This window comes from Topomyia yanbarensis, chromosome 1 (genome assembly GCF_030247195.1).
Source record: "Topomyia yanbarensis strain Yona2022 chromosome 1, ASM3024719v1, whole genome shotgun sequence".
Classification (NCBI taxonomy): Eukaryota; Metazoa; Arthropoda; class Insecta; order Diptera; family Culicidae; genus Topomyia; species Topomyia yanbarensis.
This window is the reverse complement of record NC_080670.1, coordinates 1,825,516-1,851,039: the sequence shown is the minus strand read 5'-3', so window position 1 is coordinate 1,851,039 and position 25,524 is coordinate 1,825,516. Positions and strand designations below refer to the sequence as shown.

The 25,524-nt window shown below is 39.1% G+C and overlaps 1 protein-coding gene across 3 annotated transcripts in view; it reads right to left on the bottom strand.

Annotated features, from left to right (window-relative positions):
- LOC131676572 (tubulin beta chain-like) overlaps positions 1-25,524 on the bottom strand; it is an 84,067-nt gene that overhangs the window by 9,988 nt on the left and 48,555 nt on the right. Inside the window, exon 1 of one of the 3 annotated variants that reach the window (XM_058955701.1) lies at positions 7,367-7,733. The exons of 1 other annotated variant lie outside the window; for it this stretch is intronic. In XM_058955701.1, coding sequence (XP_058811684.1) covers positions 7,367-7,423 — 57 coding nt within the window. In that variant the 5' untranslated portion in view covers positions 7,424-7,733. Of the gene's footprint in view, positions 1-7,366; positions 7,734-25,524 lie in introns of those variants that run through there. One more of the 3 variants, XM_058955699.1, reaches the window with a different exon arrangement.

The following is a 25,524-nucleotide window of genomic DNA, read 5'->3' as shown; positions in this document are numbered from 1 at the left end:
TCTCAAATTGATATCTGAATAGTCCCAATGGGTATTTGCATCTCTGTTGATTATGAGTGGAAACTAATTTCGGGACTTGTTTCATACTATCAGAAAAAAAGTTATGAAGCCATTATTATTGCTAACATTTAGAAACCTTTTATGGAAAAGACATATCAGGACAGTAAATTTAGGTTTCCGAAACTTTTTCTAGAATGAGGAAATCGCTTAATACTTGAGGATACTTTTAGAACAGATGAAAATACCATGCATGCGCGAATAGCTTCCATTGGACGTATTGTAAGGGATTTGGTAAACTACCAAACGACTAAAAATAAAAAGAATTAAGAATTTATGTTAACGGCGTCAAAAAGTGACCGCTCATTCCTGTGTTCTTTGCAAGCTTATGCTCTGTTGAAAAAATTTCAAACTTGAGAAATTTATCCTATGCAAGACAAGTAAGAAAAACTGCAACTTGTCACTAGCATGTGTGACGAAGAGTGAGCTCAAATGATCATGCTTAATGACCCAAACAAAAAATGTCCCGAACTGGCGGTAGTCAGCTATTTTCGTCCACGTCCTTTATCACCTATTTTTATATAGTGATTCATCAGATATTTTTGAAAATAAAGTTTTTCCGATCTTGTTTTTTAATCCAAATAATTAAGCAGTTTTCATTTCGTTAAAGGGCGAACACGAAATTATTGCGACACCGAAAATGTCATGCCAATTTTCTTATGTTTAAAATCAAACCAAAATTTTTGGGTAGTTTTATACATATATTTACTTCAAAAATCAAAAGAAAAGTTAATCGATGGAGCCTTGAGTGTAAAATTGAACGCATTTTCGCTTGATGCCCTCCATCAAAGTCTTTACAGTGTCATCCGGTACCAGTTTCTCAGTTTTTTTTCCATTTTCTTAACATGTCCTTCTCGTCTTTGACTGTCTTCTTGCTCTTCCGAAGTTCCCGCTTCATCATTGCCCAGTACTGCTCCACCGGGCGCAGCTCCGGAAAGTTTGGCGGATTCATGTCCTTTGGAACAAAATGGACAGAATTGACCTCATACCACTCCAGGACACTTTTAGAATAGTGGCATGACGCCAAATCTGGCCAAAATAGCGGAGCTTCGTCGTGCTGCTGCAGGAACGGCAAAAGGCACTTCTCGAGGCACTCAGATTTGTAGATCTCGCCATTTACTGTGCCCTTTGTCACGAAAGGCTCACTCCTCAGTCCGCAAGAGCAGATGACCTGTCAAATAAGATATTTGGAGGCGAACTTCGACATTTTCTTCTTTTTAAATTTGTCGTCCACATAGAACTTGCTCTTGTCGGTGAAAAACTCCAACCCCGGAATTTGCTTAAAATCGGCTTTTATATACGTTTCGTCGTCCATCATACAGCAGCCATATTTTGTCAACATCTTCTCGTAGAGCTTCCGTGCCCGAGTTTTAGCCGTCGATTGTTGCCGCTCATCGCGGTTTGGGAAGTTCTGTACCTTGTATGTATGTAGTCCAGCTCTCTTCTTTGCATTCTGAACGTAGCTCTGCGACATGCCGATCTTTTAGCCAAATCACGGCTTGAGACGTTGGGATTTGCTTTAATCATCCGCTTCACCTTTCCTTCCGTCTTTTTGTTCTCCGGTCCCGGTTTTCTTCCAGCTCCTTTGCCGTGGTCCAACGTCAACCGCTTCAACACTCTGGAGACGGTTGAATGGTGAATGTTCAACATTTTTCCCAACTGCCGGTGCGACAGGTCAGGAAATTCCAGGTGTTTGGAACGAATTTGTTCTCTCGACTCGCGTTTTGAACCAGAGATGCCAGGTACTTTTTTCAAATGTCTGCATTAATAATTTTAAAAGTTTGGGAAGGACCCAAATGTCAGGAAAGCTAGTGTAACCAAAAGCCTTTACATTCAAAAATCTGTAAATATCTGCAACCAAACTAAAAAATCTGCAAATATCTGTGTCATCGAAGAAATCTGCAGCTTAAATTAAAAGTCTGCGAATTTGCAGACTTGTCTGCAAATCTGGCATCTCTGTTGTGAACCAACGTTGAATCGAAAAACACGACTTCGAGTTTGACAGCATGTAAACAATACACATCAATGAGAAAGTGTGCAAAATTTGGTTGATTTTTACCCAATGGTAAAAAAGTTATGCCCTGTTGAATGTGTCGCAATAATTTCGTGTTCGCCCTTTATATTCTGAATTGCACATATTTTGTCGTATGTAATTTTAAATGATCTTTGATTTGATGGCATTGTGAGGGAACACGTATCCACCGGTTGATGCCAATCGAGCTGCCATTTCTTTAGACTGAGCAAACTAATTTATTTGTTTGTTTAGTGTTTATTTGATGAACTAAGAAACGAATCCACTGGGCCTTTGATGCGCATGGGGAATACGCATGGTCTTGTCTGAGTGAATGATGACTTTTGAATTATGTATGAGTGTTGAGAATTGAGAATTCGCAAGAACAATTCAAAACCTTTTACCAATTTGCGGCCATCATTTCAGCACGAGGTACAAATATTTTATTGTCATATTTAATGGTTTACCTTTAGTCCATTAAATGGTCAGTCAATTATACTGAGCTAAGAATAAGTACGTACTATTTGGAGACGGGGTGTGTTTGATTCGTGCCTGATATTGATAGCGGTTAGGAACGCAGCATCGATATTTTTTTTCTGTTTTGCGTCTTCATTGTAATATCGCAACGTTTATTCGAACAAGGTGGAAAATTTCAAGTTACGGGATCCCAATATGCTTATGATAATACCTATAAATGACCATTTATAAAATTCTGCCACGCTATTAGAGGGAAGAGCTATGACAAATAGTGACATAAATGGTATGGAGAGCACGTCATGTGCTTTGACGCAATCAACCGTTTTACGCCCGACTGTATGATGTATATAAGAAATTCCATAGTACAGGGACACTTTTGCATGCAGCGGCAGTATTGTGCTCCTACAAAAAAAGGAAAAATCAAAATCGTTTGGTTCGTATGAGACCAAGGGCATAGAGAGCGTGGTAATTTGAGAGAAAGTTAATTAGTATTGGGCAATGTTTGCGTGACATAATTTATGAATGGTCCAGGAGGAGGGTTCGGGAGTTTGGACCCCACCAAAAATTTTCAACTTGTTAAGAAATTTTAAATTAGTTTCTCAACTCAAAATCATTTCAAACCAAATTTTTCTCTGGTTTTTCAGACCCACTAGGAAAATTTATTCTGGAGGAACTAGAAAATTTTATTCGGGTAGGGCGGTACATGATGAGCGAAGGTCGGTTTAGGAAAAGGTGGTGAGTGATGTGGTGTAGAGGTACCCCCTCTCACCGTATTCCCCTAACTACGCCCCTGTTAAAATACAGAAAACCTATACAAGTAAAAAAAAATTAAGTTGACGATGTTCAGAGTGATTGCATAACCTTCCTATAGAAGAAAGGCAAATATGTGAATTTGCTGTGTGTCCGTACTCTTCAACCCGTAACTCCAAAACCGGTAGTCGGAATTTAATGAAATTCAATGGCAGCCTATGGGAACGTTGTACCTTTCATTTGAGACTAAGTTTGAAAAAATTGGTTGAGCCATTCCTGAGTAACCGATGTGCTTATTTTTGGTCACATACATACATACACACGAACTGAGTCGAATGGTATATGACAGACGGCTCCCTGGGCCGGGATTAAGTTAGCGATGTTCAGAGTGATTCCATAACCTTTCTATAGCAGAAAGGCAAAAATACATTAGAATAATTTCAATTTGTGATTTATCAAAGAAATTTAACGCGAATAAAATTCATTCTCATAACCACAGATGTGCAAATCAGCTCATTTAGTGAATGATCAGCACTCGAAAGTGCAAGATGAAGAGTAAGGACCGGTTCTTCAACAGCAGCATCATCAATGTGCACAAGCCTATCATAAAAAAAATCGATGACAAAAAAGAATCCCACGCGTAGCTGATCCGTGAATACGACTGCTGGTCTAGCCATGGCATCTAGACCATCAAAACAACTTATCTACACCTCCAAAAGATGATCGGGTCAAAAAGCTGATAAAATGAGGGGTAGACGAAATCTGGGGCTGATAAAATCGGGTCTTCACTGTAGTGACGGCTTCACTACATAGTGAAGGATAAACCATGAGCTCCCTCAACTAACTGGCGAATCCAGTGTTCAAAGAGTGTGGTCATATCTGGACGAATACGCTGGGCGCTGCGAAAAAGATGTTCGACGGGGATGCGGTTAGCACAAGACGACGAGAAGCGCCACATAACACAATGATTAAACAAGGTACCCACAGAGGAGCAGCAAGGAACCGAGAACGCTGAAGAGAAATTGTGTTGCTCAATTGAAACGTGTCAGAGTTTCAAATCTTGTACACGAAGTGTGTCGCAACTTGGAAGCTGCTCCCTAATCTACGCTGCTTCTCGATAAGTATGCTTCAATGTTTCGCATAATCTAAACCCAAATCGGGCCTAAATAATCGGGCAACGGACTTCCGGAACTGTTGCTGGAATACGGTTAAATGTCACTAGATTCTCGTCGAAATAGTATATGTAGAGTCTAGAACATTTTAATCTACATCAGTTCTCTGGAATCATTCACCGGAGCTCCGGAAATATTGTTTGAACGTGTCTCCAGAATGGCCTATTTGAACTTAAAGTAGACTTATTTCTCCTAAATGAAAAGATCTATATTTTTTTCTCACCTAAAAAAGGCCGACTATTAATAGAAATTTTTATTTTTGAAAAAGTATCTCAGTTTTTCGTAAATTTAAAGTACAATGTTTAGGCAAAGCATAAACATAATGCTCACAACTGATCTGTATGGATTTGTCGATTTAGCACGGAATAAATTGTGGGAGCATTGTATTTTGAGTGGCTTAGCGGAACATAGATTTAATACTTTAGTACACATCAGAATATTTTTCTCTAAAGTTGTAAAGTTATGTACGGGGTCCGAAATGCTTGGTACAAGCACCTTTGCCATCTTTAAATAAGGGTTAGTCAAACTAAAATAAATGGAACCCAAGATTTAGTGAAAGTTTCAGTTGCACTTTTCGTAGCAACAGTTGTGAGCAGACCGGTTACACAGCAAAAGTCGGTCTGCGATATAGCAAAGGCAGGTAAGGAGAAGAAAAACGAACGAATAACGAAGTCGGAGAAAATCGCGGTTTTGACCGCTAGAAGTGGATACATATCTCACAAAAATAAGAAACAGTATCGCGAGAAATTCCGCCGCCGTGAAACTCTCACCGATAACAAGCAGATACATAGGACCGAGTAGTGCCGAGAAGGAAGGATCGTAAAGATATGGAAGTCATTATGGTCGGTCCTTCTGGATCGATTCGCGTCTCGCCGGTGACGTCAATTACAGCAGACATCACCCAATCCCTCCTGAAGTTGGGAGGAACAAGAAGTTTAAATTTAGTAGGTAGGTTTCTCACAAACCACTGCAGTAAGAATCCGACGCTACAGCAAGCCGGCAGGCATAGGCGATTGTTCAAGATTCCTCCTCGATAGCTAATTTGTTGAGCTGAGTCGAGCTTGAACGTTTCTATACCTTTTGTTTTTGAAGAAACGTAAAAAATCAACCGCTTCCTCCTGAAATGCCAACTATGGGTCTAATATTTCATGTAGACCATGTAGGTCAGATGAAAAATAAAATAAATAAATAATGTAAGTACTATATAATTAACCATTCGTTTCAACAGCGCCATGCGATCGCTAGTGCTTATAGAGTCTTTTAGTATACACCATGTCTGGATTACCGGCAAGTGTTCGTGTGATAATCAATCCAACTGGTACTATTTTCTTTACCACTAACGCCGCCCACAAAGATTGAACAGTGACTAGTTCTGCAAAAATTATCAAACACCACTTGAAAATGGGTTGAATAAATATTTTTTTGAGTTACCTAAATATACCGATGATTCTATGGCAAGCATGTTTGCTTGCACCTGATTACGGAATACGATTTCGTCATACAGCGAAAAACATCTATATTCCACTTGGGTGACACAATTCTTGCGATATTTCTATTTCTACATGCGCACGACAAACTGCATGGTCGGGGTCACGAGTACATTTGAAGAAAAGTATGGTAGTTCAATTAGTCGGAAAAAATAAATCACCATTATCTTTCAAACAAGACATCTTAAATGATTTTTTTTAAATTTCGATCATATACAGGTTTTAACCTTATGGATCATTTTTTTGGGATAGAAAAACCCAAAAATTGCAAATAATTTCGCCTTCTTCAATTCCCCTCCATTCATTAAGAGTGAGAAGCTGTAAAAAATGTGACCGTACAAAACAAATCTGACATAATGGCAACCCTAAGCACCAAACAGCCAGACACCGTCACGCTTGGAAAAGCAGGCGCCTTTTTCCTCTCCCACAAACCATGGTACGGGCAAACACCTTACCTCGTCCCTTGGTTGACGAAAACAAAAAAAAAATCGGCTACCTAATGAATGAAGTGTTTTTGTCACAATGAAAACCCTCCGGTACTCGATTCACAACAGTTGTTGCACTCTGTCCGATCCGAGCGAAAGGCACCTGTTTGAGCCGTGGCTGAGTGCCGCGCTGCCAGCACAAACGACATAATTATGAGAAGTTTGCTGTACCACCACAGTAGCGGCCATATATCCCGTTACACCCGGTTTTAGGCTTACTGTAAAAATCAGCCAGGTAGTGTGCTTCCACCATCAAGGTCAAAATTTTTATTTAATATTTAATACTCTTGTGCTCGAGCTGTTGGTGTGTAATAACACCGCATATACATAGCTACCGATGAATGATGACAGATTGTGCTGCACACATTCAACGCTAGTTGTTGATTCTTTAGGTTACTCTTCGCTTGACATCACCGCCAGCACGGAGGGGAAAAGTATGATTGAAGCAGAATAGCGCGCATTAAAAAGTGGTCATTCCCATAAAAGAGCTACCAGAAAGCCGTGACTGTGTGCGCTCTCGATTTGCCGAGTTTAGGAATCAGGTTTCGCACTCCATGCCGGGATTTTAATTAAAAAAAATCTTTCCATTTTTGTTCCGTTTTGAGCCACGTCGATGATTCAACGTTTATGGCCGATTTCGGGCCAGAAAAGGTGAAAACTAGGTAGATACGATATCAGCCCACCGGGGCGCTTGCTTAGATAGGGACGCTTATGCAATCGCTCGGGTGCTTTCGCCATTGCTGCCTGCTTGTTTTTCTTCACTTTTCGGGTGACACAAAAATAGAAATCACTCCCATCTTGTGCCGATGGCTAGCCAACCTGGTGGAGAGATCCGGAAAACGTGGAGATGTAATAGGATTTCACAGCAGGCCACGTTTTTTCCTCCTGACTTTCCCTACATAATCGCATACACACACACACACGAACCTTTGATCCGATCTGATTTCCACACTGGCCGGCTTGCAGATGTACAATTTCTCTCATGATGACGAGGATGTGTGACCGTGGCGATGGTTTGTAGTTCAACTCCCGATTACACCGTAAATAATAATTAGATTATCGATTTGTGCACTTGAACGAACCAATTGCTCACACTACGAATGGTGACGAAAACCGTTGTTTTTCTATCAACCGACGGACTTGGACTAAACTGACGGACCGCGTGTATTGTGATTCGTGAACGTTGCACTCCGAGTTTGTTCTAATTCTATTTATTGGGTTAAAGAATGTTCCCCTCGCGTACAACCAGTATGAACTGTTCCACTAACTAATACAAACTGCTACTTGGAAAGGCCCAGCATTGAACCTCTACATGGGGAGGGGTTTTTTTTTTGGGTGGTCTGCCAGCACACGCTTACTACCGGCACAACTCTCTGTGTATAGGAATGCAGCCTTGCTATCGTGGTATTGGTGAGCAGCATGAACTGAACGCATCGGAGTGCTGTTTTTCCACTCATAACTGTAAGCAGAGAGATACGCATTACCTCGCATTACTACTCATATTACATGTAAGCACTGGTAAATTGTACCCATACCGATATACGTACGGGAATGCCGGTGTCGTGTCGAAAGAAGGCAAGAAAGTGCGTCTCATGCTGTCCAAGAACCAGAGACGGTAGAAAACTTCGTATCGTTGAAGCGAGAGTAGCGCGTAGCAGTGCTAGAAGATTAATTTTCTCTCAGAGTGGGCATGATTTCATACAGTTCAATCGTAGTTGGCTGTGAGGCTTGGGTAAGCGTCCACCGTCAAATTCAAAATTATTTATTAAAAAAATTACTTATTTAAAATGAAAGACCATGAAATTAATTGGCTAAAAGCTTTGTTTTACCGTCAAAGGGAAAACTCAACCGGAAATGTTCCACTTTGGTAATTGTATTATTCATAATTTAAAACTGGCAAAAGCATTTTAGTCATTAAGAAATGCGAAAATAATTAAATAATCATAATAACTTTTATTTTATGCCTATTTTTTCTTTGCATCAAAGTGATTTTCAAATGGAGCAATTTCGGGACAAGTGCCCATGTTTCTTAAAATCAAAACTGTCGTTTTGTGAACATGGTTACAAGGGCCCTTGTAATCGTATTAGGACAAGTCATTCATAAATTGGAACAATAGTTTATTATCTTATATTTCCGAGCACAATCGTACTTTAAGATAAAGTTCCGAATAGTCGATATGGACGGTGAAACAACAGACACAGTATACCAACGAAGATAACGATTATGAGCCTTTGAATACTGCAATTAAGCTTAAAATTGGAATAAAAGGATTGTGTAGCCAAAGACCTACTTGAAATGTTATTACGTGTTATAAAATCAATTACCCAAGTAACCATAAGCATTAAGCCATTGCACTATATTGGCTATACATTTGCACTAATGTTGCATTGAAACTCTATTACAGCATTAACAACGCAACAAAGCTCTATATTAGCATCAATAATGCATAACTGCACAGCCGACATATAGCATTATAGCTTGCTCTATATGCGTATATAAAGCTGATATAACGCGTACATGCTTCAAGGATCTTTAAAGCTTGTAAGCTTTACAAGTGCATTTAATGCCATTATAGAGCAAATAAGAAGCTGATATAATGCCATTGTAATGCTGTGGGTTTATTTGTTATGCAACTCTTCTTGAAGATTATATTCGGCATATTTCATTTCAATCAAACATATGCAATATAGTCCAGGAAGCAAACGCAGCGCACTTACCGTGAAGGACGAGGCAAGGTACCTCAGTTCGAGACTTACTAAAGGTAATTTTCGTAAACATTCATATCATGTGAGAACGAAAACCCATTAAGGATATTCATTACAATGCATTAGAACAGAGTCAATTACGGTTTTAAACAAAATATTTTATTTTAAAATTTTTCCTTTTTGCTCATTATACCGAAAGGAAACATAAGACATGGTTTCAAAACCATGGCGGACAATGACAACCAACTGAAGCTTTTTAATAGCATTAGTAGTGCCAATATAAGGCTTTCAAATTTGACATTTGTACGCTTTTGCTATATAATAGCATTAGTACTGCAGAAACGAGCTGTCAATCTCTGCACAGTAATAGCACTATATTTCGCCTTTTCTGGCATAATATCAGCATTATATAAGTATTTAGGGCTTCACGGCTTTATAGGACAGCTTTATATGTGGATCTAAAGCAGATATTAGGCTACGTTATAATGCTTATTGGTTACTTGGGTAACATCGGTGTTTTTGAGTACTTTTGTTTCCAAAGTAATTTCATTCCAGAGCAGAAAACTGAGACACGTGTCCCTGAAGATTTCTCGATTAGCCATTTCGCAACTTTTTAATAATCATCTTGCAGTACGTTGGTACTTTGAAATATAAGATAATAAAGTATTGCTCTAGCTTCTGGAAATATTACCTGTCCTAAAACGCTTCCAAGGGCCCTCGTGACCATATTTACAAGACGACAGATTTGATTTTTGGAAACGTAGTTGTCATTGTCCCTTGAATTTTCAAATATCTTTTTACCTTTATGAAATGGCAGCCACGATACCTCAAAAATGAATAATTCGGTTGGGTTCCTGTTGGACTTGAGATATTAGATAGCAAAAATGGAAACAAATTAAAATAAAATAAGACAAAATATTCAGTACCTTGACCACAGATTACAGACGTATAGGCTTAAATTACAAACATATATGAACAGTGTTTGACTAGCTGTATCTGCCATACGCGAGCGGTGGGTGGCAAGTCTAGTTTACACTTGTATAACGATAAAGCTATTCAAACAGGGTTGCTATGATTATTAATAAAATCCACTTGTTTTGAAGTCATGCTACTTCTTTAGTTAATAACTTTTCTCAGCGAATTTTTACAAACTGACAATGTTCCACGAATGTGTTCACTAGAAGAATATCTTTAGAAATATATAGTGTTCTCATGAATTGATTGATGGTGATTTTTTAAGAATTTATTTTCAATTTTAACCGATGTTCCATACTAATTTCCATATAAACATTGAAATTTCTGGAGGGTCCGTAGACACAACCGATCGGTACCAAAATTTGCACAATTACTAAGGGCCATAAAAGGAATTAGTAAAGCCTGGTGGAGCTAACAGTCAAAAATGAACCAGTCTAATAAACACCCACAACTGCCGTTTCGAACAAAGCGAACTATTTCTAGTACCTTTGGCACCAAAAAATTAGCTACGTTGTCACTTCTCAGTCGATATTTGATTTTGATTTTCTGGAAACAAGCAAACAAATATGCGATTTTGGGACAACAATTGGATATGGATATGCAAATGATTGAACCTTTTTCCATTGGCACGTTCTAATTCTTTATGATAATTCGAACATTCAATTTCGCGTCCAACGAGATTTCAATCATAAAAATCGCTCAAAAAAGGCGGAATTATTCAATTTTCCCCAAATTAGGAATTTTGGCGTATGTAAGAGGCGAAAGATACACATTCAATATAATCGCTGGGGCGCAATGCTGATTGTAGTAGAAATGCCAAATAATCCCCTTGAGAGTCATGAGACTTCTCAAATGGAAGGTATAATATGTGGTTGAGTATTGCATTCCCATCCCTCAACACCCCTCTTCTAAGACTACTTTCACATCCGTATTCCCTTCGCCCACCCTGCACACAAAAATAAGTAAGGTTGCCGACGCATCCTCCCTCCTCATATCAAGAATTCCCCTCTCCACCCGGCATTTCAAAATATGCTTACCAGGTTCGTGGCAGTCGTGCGTTTACATTATTCCTTCATAAACTCTTGAATTCATAGGAACGGGAAATATATTCAATTGTCGCATATTTTTACGGTTGTTATGCAAATATTTTAATGGAAATTCATCACTATATTCAGAAAAGTGCTCCATGTACAAAGCATTTAAAAGGACGTCATTGATTCTAAGATCAATATGTGGCTCGATGTATGTTAGCCGCTGATTTACTAAATGATGTACGAGCTATTAAATTTACAAACCTGACTATACACACGCAATTTTGTTTTAATTTTCTCTGGAAAGTAAGTTTAACATTTTGTTGTTCACAAAATACAACAATCTCAATATTCGATGCGTTCTCACTTAGCCTTGATGATTGAAGCCTGGAAGTAGTGGCTCATATACTGCCCGGGGATTGTCTTGATAAATGGTGTCCCATTCCTTGACTAGAATTACCTTTAGTTTCATAAACTGATGAGTTTTTCATAGCATTTACTGTACAGAATTTCACTGATGTCAACAAATAACAACAAATGCTTGTTTAAATATTTAAACAAATATTCTTAGGAATATACTTGTCGCTATATTAGAATATCCCCAACTGAAGACACTTTTATTCTTGTTTACGACAGTAAAATCGAATAGGCTTACTATTCGTTCAAACCGCTTTCGAACGAATCTCGCATTCGTCGCAAACAAGAATAAGGGTGTTAATTATGTTGGTTATGTTGAAACCTATGTGTAATCAACTGTGAAGTCTGTCAAACTCAGTAGCGTATTAGTATTCTGTTTACCTTTGAATAATGGCGTAAATTTTGTCGTAACTACGACTTACCTTTTGATATAGGGACGTCTTTTCAAAATTTCGAAAGAAACAAAAGGTACTTTTTAAACTAATTTTTAGTAAATCTTTCGGATAAGCAAAGCGGAAAAACCGAGCTTTCTCTACCTATGTCAGACATTCCACATTCAAGTGTAAAAATCGGGCAGAGATCCTTCAGCATAAAAATCGCTTAATAAGTTCTCAGCCGTAAAACTCGCCAAGGGCGAACCATTAGTATAATCCGGTTAAAAATAAATCAATCGTGCGTGGGAGCGGGATTAAAAGTCGGCTAAAAAACTACTTTGTAAGAATCGGAAATGTTTTTTTCCGGTTCTTTATACTGAAGATTTTTTTAGCCTTACAAGCTCTTACAAAGGAGTCCCTGTTCGATTTTTATACTTTATTTTTATATCCGATTTTTATATTCTAATATATTTGAAGCAAATTTTACGAAGCATATTCAGTCCTTGCGACTTTTATTTTCGTTCGCTCAGCTCATCTTGAAATCTATTCCAACGATTCTTCCTGGAGGTGTTTTACCAGTCATTAGGGGTATCTTATGGTCCTAAAGCTCATCAGTTTGTCGCAAAGTAGGACAAGGCTAGAGGTTATCAAAGAGAGAAATGGCGCGTCGTCAACATCAAAATAACATCCATTATGGCCTCAGAAGATAGTCAGTATGATCCCGGAATAGATGACCCTATTTAAGTCAAATAACATTGCACAATATTTACGTGAAACATTAAAAACAATGATCCCAAAATCGTGTTTTTTCGACAACGACTGATGCCGGGATGATAACAATTTCTTGGCACCAACTAAGCCGATGGCTTTGAAAATTTCACCCTCTCATTTCATATCACAATGGCTTCTTCGTGGATGAAGGAACTTTAATTATAAAAAAAACTTTAATTGTGGGTTTAAAAAAAACTTCATTAGGTCATTCAAAATCTAAGTTTTCAGAAAAATTATAACCAGAGTCTAAAAAAATTGACATCGCTGCATGAACTTGAAAGAAAACGAAATTTAATTCATGCCCGCTGCGATGAATAATTTTTTTGATTTGTTTTCATTGTCATTCGTTCTCCCGACGCAGCGCTTTCAGGTACGGATATGTTCAGTTTCAGAAGCAAAGTGATTTTTTTTCTATGCTAGCTCTGAAAGGGATTATTGATCAAAAGTGCTAACTTCTGCCTTTAAACTGTCGACATAATAAAAAATGAATGCTTTGGTTGGTGAATGAATTTATATTTCCTCTGCACTCTAGCATTCGATTCTGCATGAAATTTCAGTCAGTGGGAAAGAAAATGAATGAGGGAGGCGATGAATCTGAATGTCGGTTTCGGTAAATACAAGCAGAAATGGGTAACTGATTTAGAAATTTCAGAACACTGTATAACCATTCTGTACCAAAACAAATTTGTCAAATTCTTCGCTCACGAATAGCGTCCAGGCATGTACTAAAAAATGCTGGTTTTCTATTACAACTAAGTCGTTCACGATTTATCATGGTCACCGAGCATGAAGTAATAAATGAAGGTAACAACTGTCATTTCGCAAGCTTTTTCAACATAAAAATTACTACGAATACCTTAAAAGATGTTCTCAAATATATGAACTGTAGCATCACAAAAGAATATCATTATTATAAAATAAAATATCACGAATTACCTTATTTTTGACTCAGGTAGATATAACCCCTCACCGCGTACGATACGCGTCATTAATATTACAAATAAATCTTTGTGAAGCTAGCCGATAAACTATGCTTCAAATGGCCCAGTCAATAACGAGATACGTCATTATAATGAAATTTGCCAATTGATTGATCTTACGATATTCAGAAAAAGAACTATAATGTATACAATATCCGAAAAAAAAGCTTTATGATATGTAAGTAACATCGTAATATCACTCTACGTAGTGTACATCTGCTTGACGAAGTAATATTCAAAATTTCATGAAACACCGAAAACTTACGAAGGATTCGCTAACAATGAGACCTCTTTTTTCTACTATAAAACACCAACATAGAAACAGATTACGCAGCATTTCTGCCCGCACTGTTCACTAATAATGAAAGCTACTTGAAGTGACCGAATGTACAGTACACCCATCATCAGCGCTAATAGTAGTGTAGCCGCGACGTAGTCAATCAACACTCGTCAGCGCACACAGTTAACACGTTTGCGCTTTTCCTCCGGCGCCTACTATGGCCGGACGCGGGAGTTCATCCGACGCGGACAATCGGCGTTGTCAAGATTGGGCGGGTAAAAGACATCAAACTCACACCATACCACACTCTCGCCCATAAACCAAACGACGACCGCATTCACCACAGCCGCAACAGATGAACAACGAACGGAAACGATATGTGTGGTGAAATTGAGATAGTTACCGCTGTATACATTTAGCTTGGATGCCGGTTCGTGTTGTGGCTTTCCCACCCATACCTAGCTCATTGATGATGTACTTTGTCCGATGAATATGTAACGAGTTCGACGAAGCATGCCTACTTTGTGTGATGGGAAAAGTAAGCGACGATTGTGTAGATAAAGCAATGGACAGGTATAGATGGTGGTCAACTTGCGATTCACCAGCACGAGCACCACCCACCGCCGCTACCAGTCACTGGCGTAGTAGGCCGAGACGTCTGTTGTGTCTAGATGATGCGATATGTGTATGTTCCGCCAGAGTGCGGGCCCTTTGTATTGATTGTGTGAAGAACAAGCTCTTCGTTATCAATAAATTAACTGAATGGGATTGTTGTAACGAGTAATCGGTGTGGGTTGTTCCTTTGGATTCGTCGTCATACCTCATAGAAGTCGGTGCCGGCAAACGAAGGGCGGAAACGTATAGGTGAAAGACGGGTCGTTCGATGTTCTGTTGACTATGATGACGATGTCGATGATGTTATCGGCAGGGTTGGTAATTGATCTATTTGTGGGGTGTCACATTGCGTGATTGGTGTGATTGCTTGGGTGGTTAGCGGCTTGGGTCTTATCGGAATTGCCAAATTGCGATTGTGGCAATGAAGTATGTTTTGAGGCTACGGCTGAGGTTGCAATAAATCAATTTTTCCTGATATCGACATTGATTTGTAGAGCGACATTACGCATATTGTAAAACGTCGCAAGGGTTAGTTTATGCCTCAGTCGGGTATCAGCTTTTATTATAAGTTATCGTTATAGGGGTAATGTTTACCCCAAACGACCGTCTGAAGTTTTACGACCAGAAGACTACTTCCCGCATTCGAGAGAAGATCCACTTTATTATGAAGGTAAAAGTGGTGTAAATCATAGAACTGACAACTCCATACACTCTATGCATACTAGCGGGCAGCCCCTTTGTGCAAACATTCACCACACAGGCAGTAGGCGAAGATCAACGAATAATTTTCCTTTTTCCTACTTGTGCAATTTGGCTTGAGTATATTGAAAAATACCGTTTCTATTGAAATGAGCTTACGTTAAAGCGAGTTTGGAGCAAAAAAAAAACTCCGGGCATCGAAAGGGCAGACAATTTTCAAATGCAAATGAGAACCAAACGATCGTTCTGTTTTTTTATGAAATAATCAATATTTGGTCGGTTAGATGAACACTTTTCTCGTCTGCTTGTTATCCAGAACCGGAGGTGTTTTGCTCGGAGGGTCGAGCCGAGTAGAGCTCAGCCACACAATCGGGGCATCATCACCCACCGAAACACGGCAGGGACGAACCGGGAAATTGAAACGAAACTCGAGCATCATTCAATTCATTTTCATTTAACACCCACTTCAAAATACTTCTGACTGTCGGTCGGTCGGATGGGGTGGAGATACTGATGCCGAACTTTGGCGGCATCGAGCTTGAAGTTTAAATATTGTTCCCACGGAGAGTGTTTTGTCAAGTGCTCCCTAATGGAAGACCTTGGTCCACTGTTAGAAAATATTATCGAGTCGGCAAGAAATTTGCGCTAGCAGTTCCAATAAAGGGATTGAATTTCCAACTAGATTTCTTTTCCCGTGTAATAAAATTTTTCCGGAAGTTACCACTCATTTGAAATGATTTACTTACTTTCTAGAAAAGTACTTTTTAATTTATCAAATTTTATACTTTCGTTAAACAGGAACATATCGCTGTTCTTGTAAAAACACACACTTCTAACCAAACTGCAAAAGTTGAATCGATTCTACCTAAAACTTTTTCTCGTCGCTGTTGTGCTATCTTATGACAAACGCCATTTTGAGGTAAACTGAGTTAGATATACCACATTACTTGTTTGAAAAATTTCTACAAAGTGGCGTTTTCAGAATTTTGAAATTCTACTTGGTTAATTAGATATAACGAGAAACATGATGAGAAATTGTAAATTTTTTTTGCTTCAAATCACTGTATCTAGGGATTTGCTCAAGTTATATTGAAGTTTTAGATGTTTTTTGTGTGAAAATGTCTGAGGAACACAATGGCATAAACATTTTCAAAAGAAAATTACACGAGTTGTGAGAAAAACACAATTTTAGTTTTAAACTGGAAATTTGGGATATTTGGCAACACTGTAACCAAAAATAACATTTTTTTTTCCTAGATTCCCTGACTCATTTCCTTCAAAATGCATTGCTCTGATTGTTTATAGACCATATGAACGCAAGGATATGAATAAAAGTTTTTTTTTAATTCGTTCATTTGACACGGCTCAATGCGTTAGCTTAGAGGAGCCATAGGTCTTTTATATATTTACAGGAAGTAAAAAATAAAAATAACAATAAATTTTATTTTGAGCCTGTAAGATCCCGTGCGCGCAACTTGCTATTGCGAGCGGAGATTTTTTTTCGCGTCGGGAAGATGTTCCTTCTTTCGCCAACTTCGTTGTTACCCATGTTTGTCTCGTTGTTGCTTACGTCGGTATCATCATCTTGATTACTGCCGTGATACTCGCGATCAGATCTTCTTTCTGGCTTCTTGCCCTTGCGGGTCCCGAATGTGAACACTTCATCCTTGGTGGTAGCTTCTTCACTGGTGGTATTAGTTGTTAAGTTTGAAGCTTTTGCAGTTGTCATTATTGCCTTAAATGCAGCCACAAATTTGGCAACCGATTGTGGTTCAGGTCAAGATATTGGGGCTTGGGTGTTGGCATTTTTTTCTGCAACTGAGCTTTCCTTAGCAGTTTCTGGGCAGGGTTGTCCGTAGTGCGCCGTTTGTTCACAGAATTGGAACGTACTAGGTTGTCCCTGATATTTACAAAGAGTTCGCTGTGTAATGGTATCACCCCCTTCTGTGTTGTACTGCAGGGTAAGGTAGGAGGGAATGGGTTGGTCTACCCGCATTCTCACCACAAAGACACCATTTGAAATACCTGGGAAGTAGTTTCTCCATGTGTCCTCCATAATAGATTCCACTGCTCCATAATGCGAGATGAATCTTTTAATTGCCACTTTGCAAGTAAGTGGAGATAAATCATGTAATTTCACTTCAATATTCCCATTATCTATGCATACAGGGATCTTGATTTCAGCGTTGTCACAAATAGGCACGTGTTTTAAGATGTTCTGCAAAATGAATCTTTTCGCCTGGGTGAATTTGTTGAAGGTTATCAGCACCGCATGCCTGACGTGCTCAAGCTGTATGCAGGTGACTTCCGAAAACCGCAGCTGCATTTTCACCTTCAGCAGATGTTCCACATTACGAATACTTGGTCTTATGCGAAAAGACCTGAAGTCAATGGCCACTGTGTTAGGCCGAATAATCACGTTTTGTTGATGAGACTCGGTCATCTTGATAGATCACACAAGAATAAAAATAACGGTATCCTTTGTTGTTCAGACAATGCACACAAGTAACTTTTTTTTTCGTTTTTTTAAGTTAAAAATTGATGATTTTTTTCTATGGAAAATTTCCCATGCACGATTATGACATGTCATACAAATTTTGTCATCAATACACGCCTATGACACGTGTGAGTGCGACTTTTGTTAACATTCATAGTAAAAACTCAACCGATTCTTCGTCTTCTTTGGATTGTTTATACCATTTATAAGTTTCAAAATATTCAAAATCGTTTTTCTCGAAATGTGCTAAATGGCGCCTGTCATAAGATAGCACAACCGCGACGATCTGCCATCTGAGACAAACATTCACCTAATGTAAACAATAAGGTTTTTCCAGAACCAGGAGAAACTGGAAGTTCTCCAGACCTAATATGGAGAAAATCGTTCCTGCATTCTCTTCCCCTCTTTTTTTTCTTTCTTCTGGTAACAAACCAAAGAAAAAAGAGCAATTTTGTTGCTCCGGAGCAACTGGAATCAAGAATCGTGTACTGGAACAAACCTAATCTGTAATGCATGTAGAATCGGAGTTAAATTGATTTCTCACCAGGTTAAATTTAATGATTTTGCGATATAGAAAAAGAATCCAGAGAATGTAACAATAACATTTAGCATCTCACCAAGTAGCGATTTATTTTTTCGATTGTAAAAAAGGCTGAAAAATATTTCTGTAACGGTACTGATGTATTTTACTTCTGGCAAAATATCAAACGGATCATCAATCTTCCAAAAAGTAATAAGTTAGTTCCAGTCTAAGCGGCAGTACAAATTAAAACATCCTATTAGCTTGAATAATATTATATAGCAATCAGCTACGAACGATATCCGAATTCTCTGAATCTGTTGAATTTTAGAACAAAATCTCCGAAAGACTCGTTAATTTTGCGAAACTCAGCTCGACATGACTAAAACAGGTCCATAACACATTGAAGCTCTATTTCGAAACGCCTTTTTGGTTCACTTTTTGCGCAGTTTTTACCCCCAAATTATAGAATTGTTCCAAATCGCCATTGTGTGGTGTCCAATGAATCATTCAACAGACAAGTGCTTCACGATTTCAAGAAACTTTGCTGGATTTCTCAGTGAGTTACGCTGCGCGGTGTGCATCACAGAAACGATGCGACACGTTGTTGCACGATCTTTTGTCACGTTGCGAAGTGGCGAAGCTTTTTCACCTCAAGCGGTCATGATTACTGTTGTATTGGTCACGCCTGCTGTGATCGCGACATTCCAGTCAAACCAATCCGAGGGGTTTAGTAGAAATTCTGGCTAGTTTTCAGCGGAATTCCGGCTACGGTGAAACGACTTACAATCGATTGTTTCATATGAGCCAGTATTTAGGTGGGGGTCGGATAGATCTTCGAATAAACATCCGGCTGGTTTGACATGGGATCGCGATGGTATTTCAACAAACTAATGCAAGCTTTGGGATGAAATCACGTTCGATCGTGTTCAATTTTAATCTATTCGCGGCTTTACTCGTGTACGGTTCGTTCCAAATTTGCTGCGGTTTAATGCGAGGAAAAAATGATGAAAATTATCGAAATAGTGATAAAAGAAAGGCGGCGGATTCCCCAGTTACATGTTTAGCAGTGCGGATTAGCTGATTAGTGAGGGTTGCGGAAAATATTGCTTATTTTCGGCGATTGAAGCCACGCGTGTGCATGAGAGAAAAAAATGGCTGCGATTGCAATGAAGGAGGCTTCGTGCTTTAGCTTCCAATATGGCCTAAATTTAAAAAAAAAAAAAAGTGTGTTAAGTCGTTTTGTGGGAATAGGAGAGGGGAGGTGTTCGAAAAAAGTGATGAACAGCTGTAAGCTGTGCAATTTGCCGGAAAGAAGTGAAAATGGGCAAAATTTAGTTTTGTTGAGTGCAATATGTGTTAGCTTGTGTGAAGTGGGCAGTGCTGCCTGATAGTTTTTTTTTGTGTAGAAATGAGAATTTTCTAAAATTACAGGTTAGTAAGCAATTGCTATTCTTAATGATAATTTAGGCAAAGAAAAATTTTCAGCATTTATTTGACAATTTAATAATTTTCACTCAAATGTTGAATGAAATCTTAAAGTCGAATTCAAAGACTTTTTCTGGAAATTCAACGGAAACAATTTTTCAATCGGATTTTTGTGTGTTTATTTGGTACGACTTAATGCGTAAGCAGCATAGAAATTCTTTCCAACTTCTCCTTTTGTGCGTTTTTTTGTATTGTCTCAGTGCCCTTACAGTGAAACCTATTCTGATTCTACCACGTAGTGGTCGCCTAAAATGGCGGAAAGCGGCGGTCTCCCCCCATCAAACGATCCATCAACAGACATGAAAGTGGATGCTAATCCATCCTAAGATAATTCTTCACTACCCATGTTTCATCGCATAAAAAATACCTGCCCCAATCAAATGGCTACTTTCGGACCCAATCAAAATCGGGGTATTAGTAAATATTCTGGAGATATCTGTGACCCAGATAACAAGGGTGCGGTCGATAAAGTTGGAGTTGTCGAGAATAGCCTCGAACAGGCGAACCTGATTACTTGCTGCACGCATTATACACAGCAGTTTAATGTATATGTACCTGCAAATGCAGTAGAAATCGATGGGGTGGTTGCTGAGCCGGGTTGAGACGTGAGACTGGTTTAGGGACCCCTCGAACAGGCGAAGATTTTGGACTGCAAGCAATTGCGTGTAGCAAAAAGGGAGGAAAGTAAGATCTCCTATTCTACAACAGACTCGTTTAGGGTGACCTTCGCAGGATCTTCGCTACCAAACCCTGTCCTCCTCGACAAGGTTCGCCTATTTGTACGAAAGGTCATGAGGTGCACCAATTGCAAACAGTTGGGCCATACAGCCACATATTGAGGCAAGAAAAACCTTGCGGTAAATGCGAGGGAGATCATGAGAATGATTCCTACGGTAGAGAAAAAGGAAAGTGACTACCTTCGTGTTTAAACTTCTTCTGGTTGAATATGGTGTTACAAATACAAAAACGTCATATGCATTGTTCCAGCTGTATGATGAGTTCGATGACAAGTAAGATATAAATTGTTGATGAGCAGAATTTAAATAAGGGGACAACGCTGCTTCCTTGTGTTTCGTAGTCAGAACGCATGCGTTTCTATGACTGGGTAACTAGGCAACCAAAAGATGGTCCGTACCATTTTTAGGCCAATGAATAAATGCTTCGCAATAAAGCAGAAATAAGTTAACATCAAATAACAACTTTGATAACTATTGGTATCTACTATATCAACGCAGCTGAACCAGATCTATACGACAATTGAAAAAAAACCTTGTATTACTGCAGGAAATTAATTCCAAACATCCCCTCTTTCATCCGAGATCGAGTTCTCTTCTCACCGTCCTCAGTTCACGTCGTTTTGTATGTGTGTTATATTGCCATCAGATAACGATTGCGGCGGGTTCGAGTTTCGCCCCCACCAACCGTCCCGAAGGAACGAAGGTGTACAGTATCCGGGTGGAAATTCTTTCAAAGTTCCTCCCGCCTGTGCCTGCATGCAATTTCATGCGAAACCGGGGCCCGGCGGGGGAATCGAAAAGAAATTGAATCTGGCTCTGAAACAGTTGTAATGAAGCGAGAATCACAGCAGCAGCCGGTTAGTCGGTCGGTAGAAGGAAGAACTTTTTTCTCAATCAATTTTTCATTAAAAAATATTTTCTTCTTTATAAATACTTTCCTTGCCCGGACGGGGTTACTAGATTGCTCTGAACGTTTACGCGAGGCTGAAAGAACAACAATTTCACGGCGGTGGTCGCGGAAGGGGAAAACCACGGTATAGGAATTCCCATCAGAGTTGGCGTTGGCTGTGACTGGAAGATGGGGGCCGGTAGGTTTGGGAAACATTCAACACGTAATGGGTGGGTGTTCGATTGAAAAGAAGCTCTGTTGAGAAGTAATGGAAGGAGAATTTTAAAGGTCGAATCCGCTCGCGGTTTCTCTGGATATAATTGAAGCGAAAATGCTTTTCGAATATTGAAAAAACGGGTGCAAAGTTTGTCGAAATGGTAAGTCAAGTTTCTAACAAAATTACATTCCTGTCAAGAATGTAGTTAACAGTTTTCAATGTAACAACCCATTAAATGAACTATCCCAAATTGCTTTCTGATTGAACGACATCCCTTAACAAAATTGCGATTGGATCGAACCATTTACTGATTTTATAGCCACCCTGTCTGAACAGTCGCTGAAACAAATTGTCCTCACAAAGAATTCCTTTTCTCTTCTGCACTTTCATACATTGTTTAACTTTCATCGGAAGCATCAAAAGAACCCACAACACATGTGACACGTACCGAGCAGACATAAATTCGCAAATATTTACCCTAGCCGTGTGTTATTTCTTTTCCAACACCGGCATCAATCAAATATTTGACCGGAAGCGTCCTCCCGTTCGCACTGGAATCCTGTTGTTATTACTATCGAGTGTCTGTGAATCGTTCCTGCTTCCTTTCTCCACCTTTCGTTCCGATACTCGGATATCAATTCAGCCGCCGTCGCTGCCTCACTTCGGAAATAAACCATTCGCCTCCATTGGGCTTCGAAGTAGGTGTACTCTACGACGGAGGAGAACAGTTTTCGGATCTGTTTGTAATAGACTCGGTAAATATTTGTCCAAAGGAAGCATGCTTCCGTGCATGGCTGCTAGAGGAACCCCGGTCGAGCATACGGGGAAGAAAAGTTCTTTTTTCTGCTGCCAAGCGACGAAATTCGACCCCTGCAGTGTCGGATAAATTGGCAAACTTGGGAAGAGTAACGGCTTCTGTAAGGGGATTACTGTAAGTCTATAGGCTTCCCAAAACACTAGCGAAGAGCTAATCTAAATCGAATTAGTTCACTTTCAGTACGAAGATGTTGGGAAAGACACATTAGACTGGAACTGGAATGTGTACAATTTTTATTTGCTATTGCTTTAAATTAGACAATTTACCGAGCATTGGAGCCCGCGAACCTGTGATTAATTCCAATGCGCTTCGCCAATTTTCACTTAGACGTGTGTCCAAAACTTTAATTTTCACTCCATTTTCAATGTGTGACACTTTGGAAACCGTGCAAAATAGTAAACAAACGAAAGATAGCAGTCAAACACACAGCATGCTGTGATGAGCACATAATAACGATCATAAATGCTTGCGATACACTGCCCATTAAAGCATAGGAGTCCCACATTGGAAAACAGCAGATCGAGAAACACGCTGTTCAAGCTTTACATTTTAATTGAGCTTTATAGATGGGGCAGCTATATTTTGATATTTTTCTTGATATTTCTTAAACAAAACTGTTAGTCTTATTCGTGCATTGTGAATCAAAGGTGATTCAGAATACCATCCAACAAATAACTCATTTTCAACAAAAATCTTTAGGGGCAGCACACTCCTTATGAAAAAAGTAACTCTTAAGTTGACAATAAACTAATTTTAAGTTCAGCAGTAACTTTCTTACTGTTGCTGATTCATCTGGCAACTCAAAAGAGCACACAAGATACAATGTTTGCCGATACTCAGGATCTTCATAAGGAGGTATGCGGAGTTGAGATTCTGCCCAGGTCGCAAATCTATCCACGATTCTGTCGAAGAGAAAAGTAACTCACGAAAATCGACCATTCCGAAGACGAGAGAAAACGTGGGCAAAGTTTTTGGGCATCGATCTTCGTTCAAGGCTCCGAGATATTTCTAAAGAGTTAAATTTGCCGCAAGACATTTCAATGGTAGATTCTCCATAAAATTTAAAAATTGGCATTTTGATCATCTCTACAGTATTTATTCTTAAATTTCTATCGCACAAATTTTTCAGATGGAAAATTTTGAGGTTTGAATCTATATGTCCTAAAAAATAAAAAGTATCTAACAAAGCTAATACGTTAGTTTTCTACATATTTTTTCAATGTACACTGTCACTTCAACAATGTACTTTTCGATGTATCAGAGTAGTTTAAAACGTGTCCTCGAAAAATTGACAAAGCATTCCGTATTGTATTTGGTACAACTAAGCCGTGGATCTTTTATGCTTTTACAATGAATAAAAATAAAACTCTCCAATGAAGATTTAAAATGACTTTAAAATTTCTTAACTTTCTGACCATGGAAAAAAAAATTCAGCAAACCAGCACAAAAAATGTCACTTGAATTCGGTTGCTCTAGAAAAAAGTCGTAGAAGAAACCAAGGAATATTGCGATGGTAGCTGCAAATGCTACATCCCTTCCAAGTTGGTCGGCATCTCCGGATCGATTCACCTTTCGACAAGTTTCGATATTAGTAACAGCTGTGAATAGATTAGTTACACAGAAAAGCTCAGTAAGCGAACTAGCTATGGGAGCTACGGAGGAAACACACGAACAAACAGAGAAATTTCACCGCCAATGATCTCCGTCTAAGTGACTGACCATTAAATGGCTGACGAAAATGGGCATCGGTATGGAGAGAAATACCGCCGCCGAGGAACTCTCAGCAACAACTTGCAGTTAAATAGGAACGAGTAGCGCCGAGAAGGGTAAGAAACCCAGCAACGGTGGTTGTAAAGAGATGTACTGCCCATAATCGCATATTTGTCCTGTTTTATATGAGATTTCCTATCTTTATGGGACAGATTTGCGATTATGGGAAGTGTGGATCATTATGACCGCAACATCCGGATCAGTTCGCGCCTCAACAGGTTATTTGCAGCAGACCTGAGCAGGTCAGTTATACTACGAAAATAGGACAGCGAACAAGAAAAAGCAGCAATGGAAAAAGACATGAACGATGAATACAAAATCGATAAGAGTAGAATCCCTCCTAAAGTATTACCTGACGGTGACCCGGAGAGATGAAGATTGCGAGAAGTAAGAGGTTTAGGTTCAGTCGGTAGGCTTAACTACAACAAACCACTGCTGCAAGAAGACAACACTACTGTTTTGTTTTGTGTTTGATAACAGACTTTGACTCAATTTGTCAAGCTGAGTCGGTGGGTACACAAAACTCGGCCCTCCAGACTTTGCGAAAAAATTTCAAAAATTCTTTTATAGGAAACGTAAAAAATCAAATCGGATCAGCAACCGCATTGAAAGGAATTGAGATCAATCAGGGATCTAAATTTCACCAAAAATACAGATCCGGTGGCTTCCGAGAAGCTTGTCAAGCAAGTGGAAAAATGTGCTCGACGATTGTGTACCGATATACTAACATAGATAAGAAAATGCTAGCTAATGGATTTTACGAAGCTCCCAGAGGTTGAGGGTTGGGGGAATGTTCTTAAGTCAACTTGCCGCTAGATTCGCTAAAAAATCATAGCTTGGCAAAATATCTGCGGCTGCGGACAAGCCCTAGCCTTGAAAATATGCTGTACACTGAGGATCGGTTGCGAAATCTGTCAAAGTAGAAGCTCAAGGTTCCACAACGGAATGTGCACCACCAAGGCTTTGTTTATTTTATAGTTCTGTATTTCGTTTTGACTGGTTGATAATACGAATAGTCTTTTAACCCTTTCATGCCCAACTTTTTTCTAGTGCATGCAGGGTTTCAAAACTATTTTTCCTTCAAAACAGTTGGGTCAACAAACACGAAAAGCCTTTTTTCATAAAGATAGGTGCTTCCCTCGCAGTGCTAGAAGCTGCTCAATTTTTATCTTCCAATGCTCAATACAATTCTCCTAGAATATTTACAATAGTCCAATTGCGTGGAAAAAGTAGCCAAAGATAGTCTAAATTGATAAGTTTTATAAATTTTCAATAATATTGCAACATAACGATGATATATGA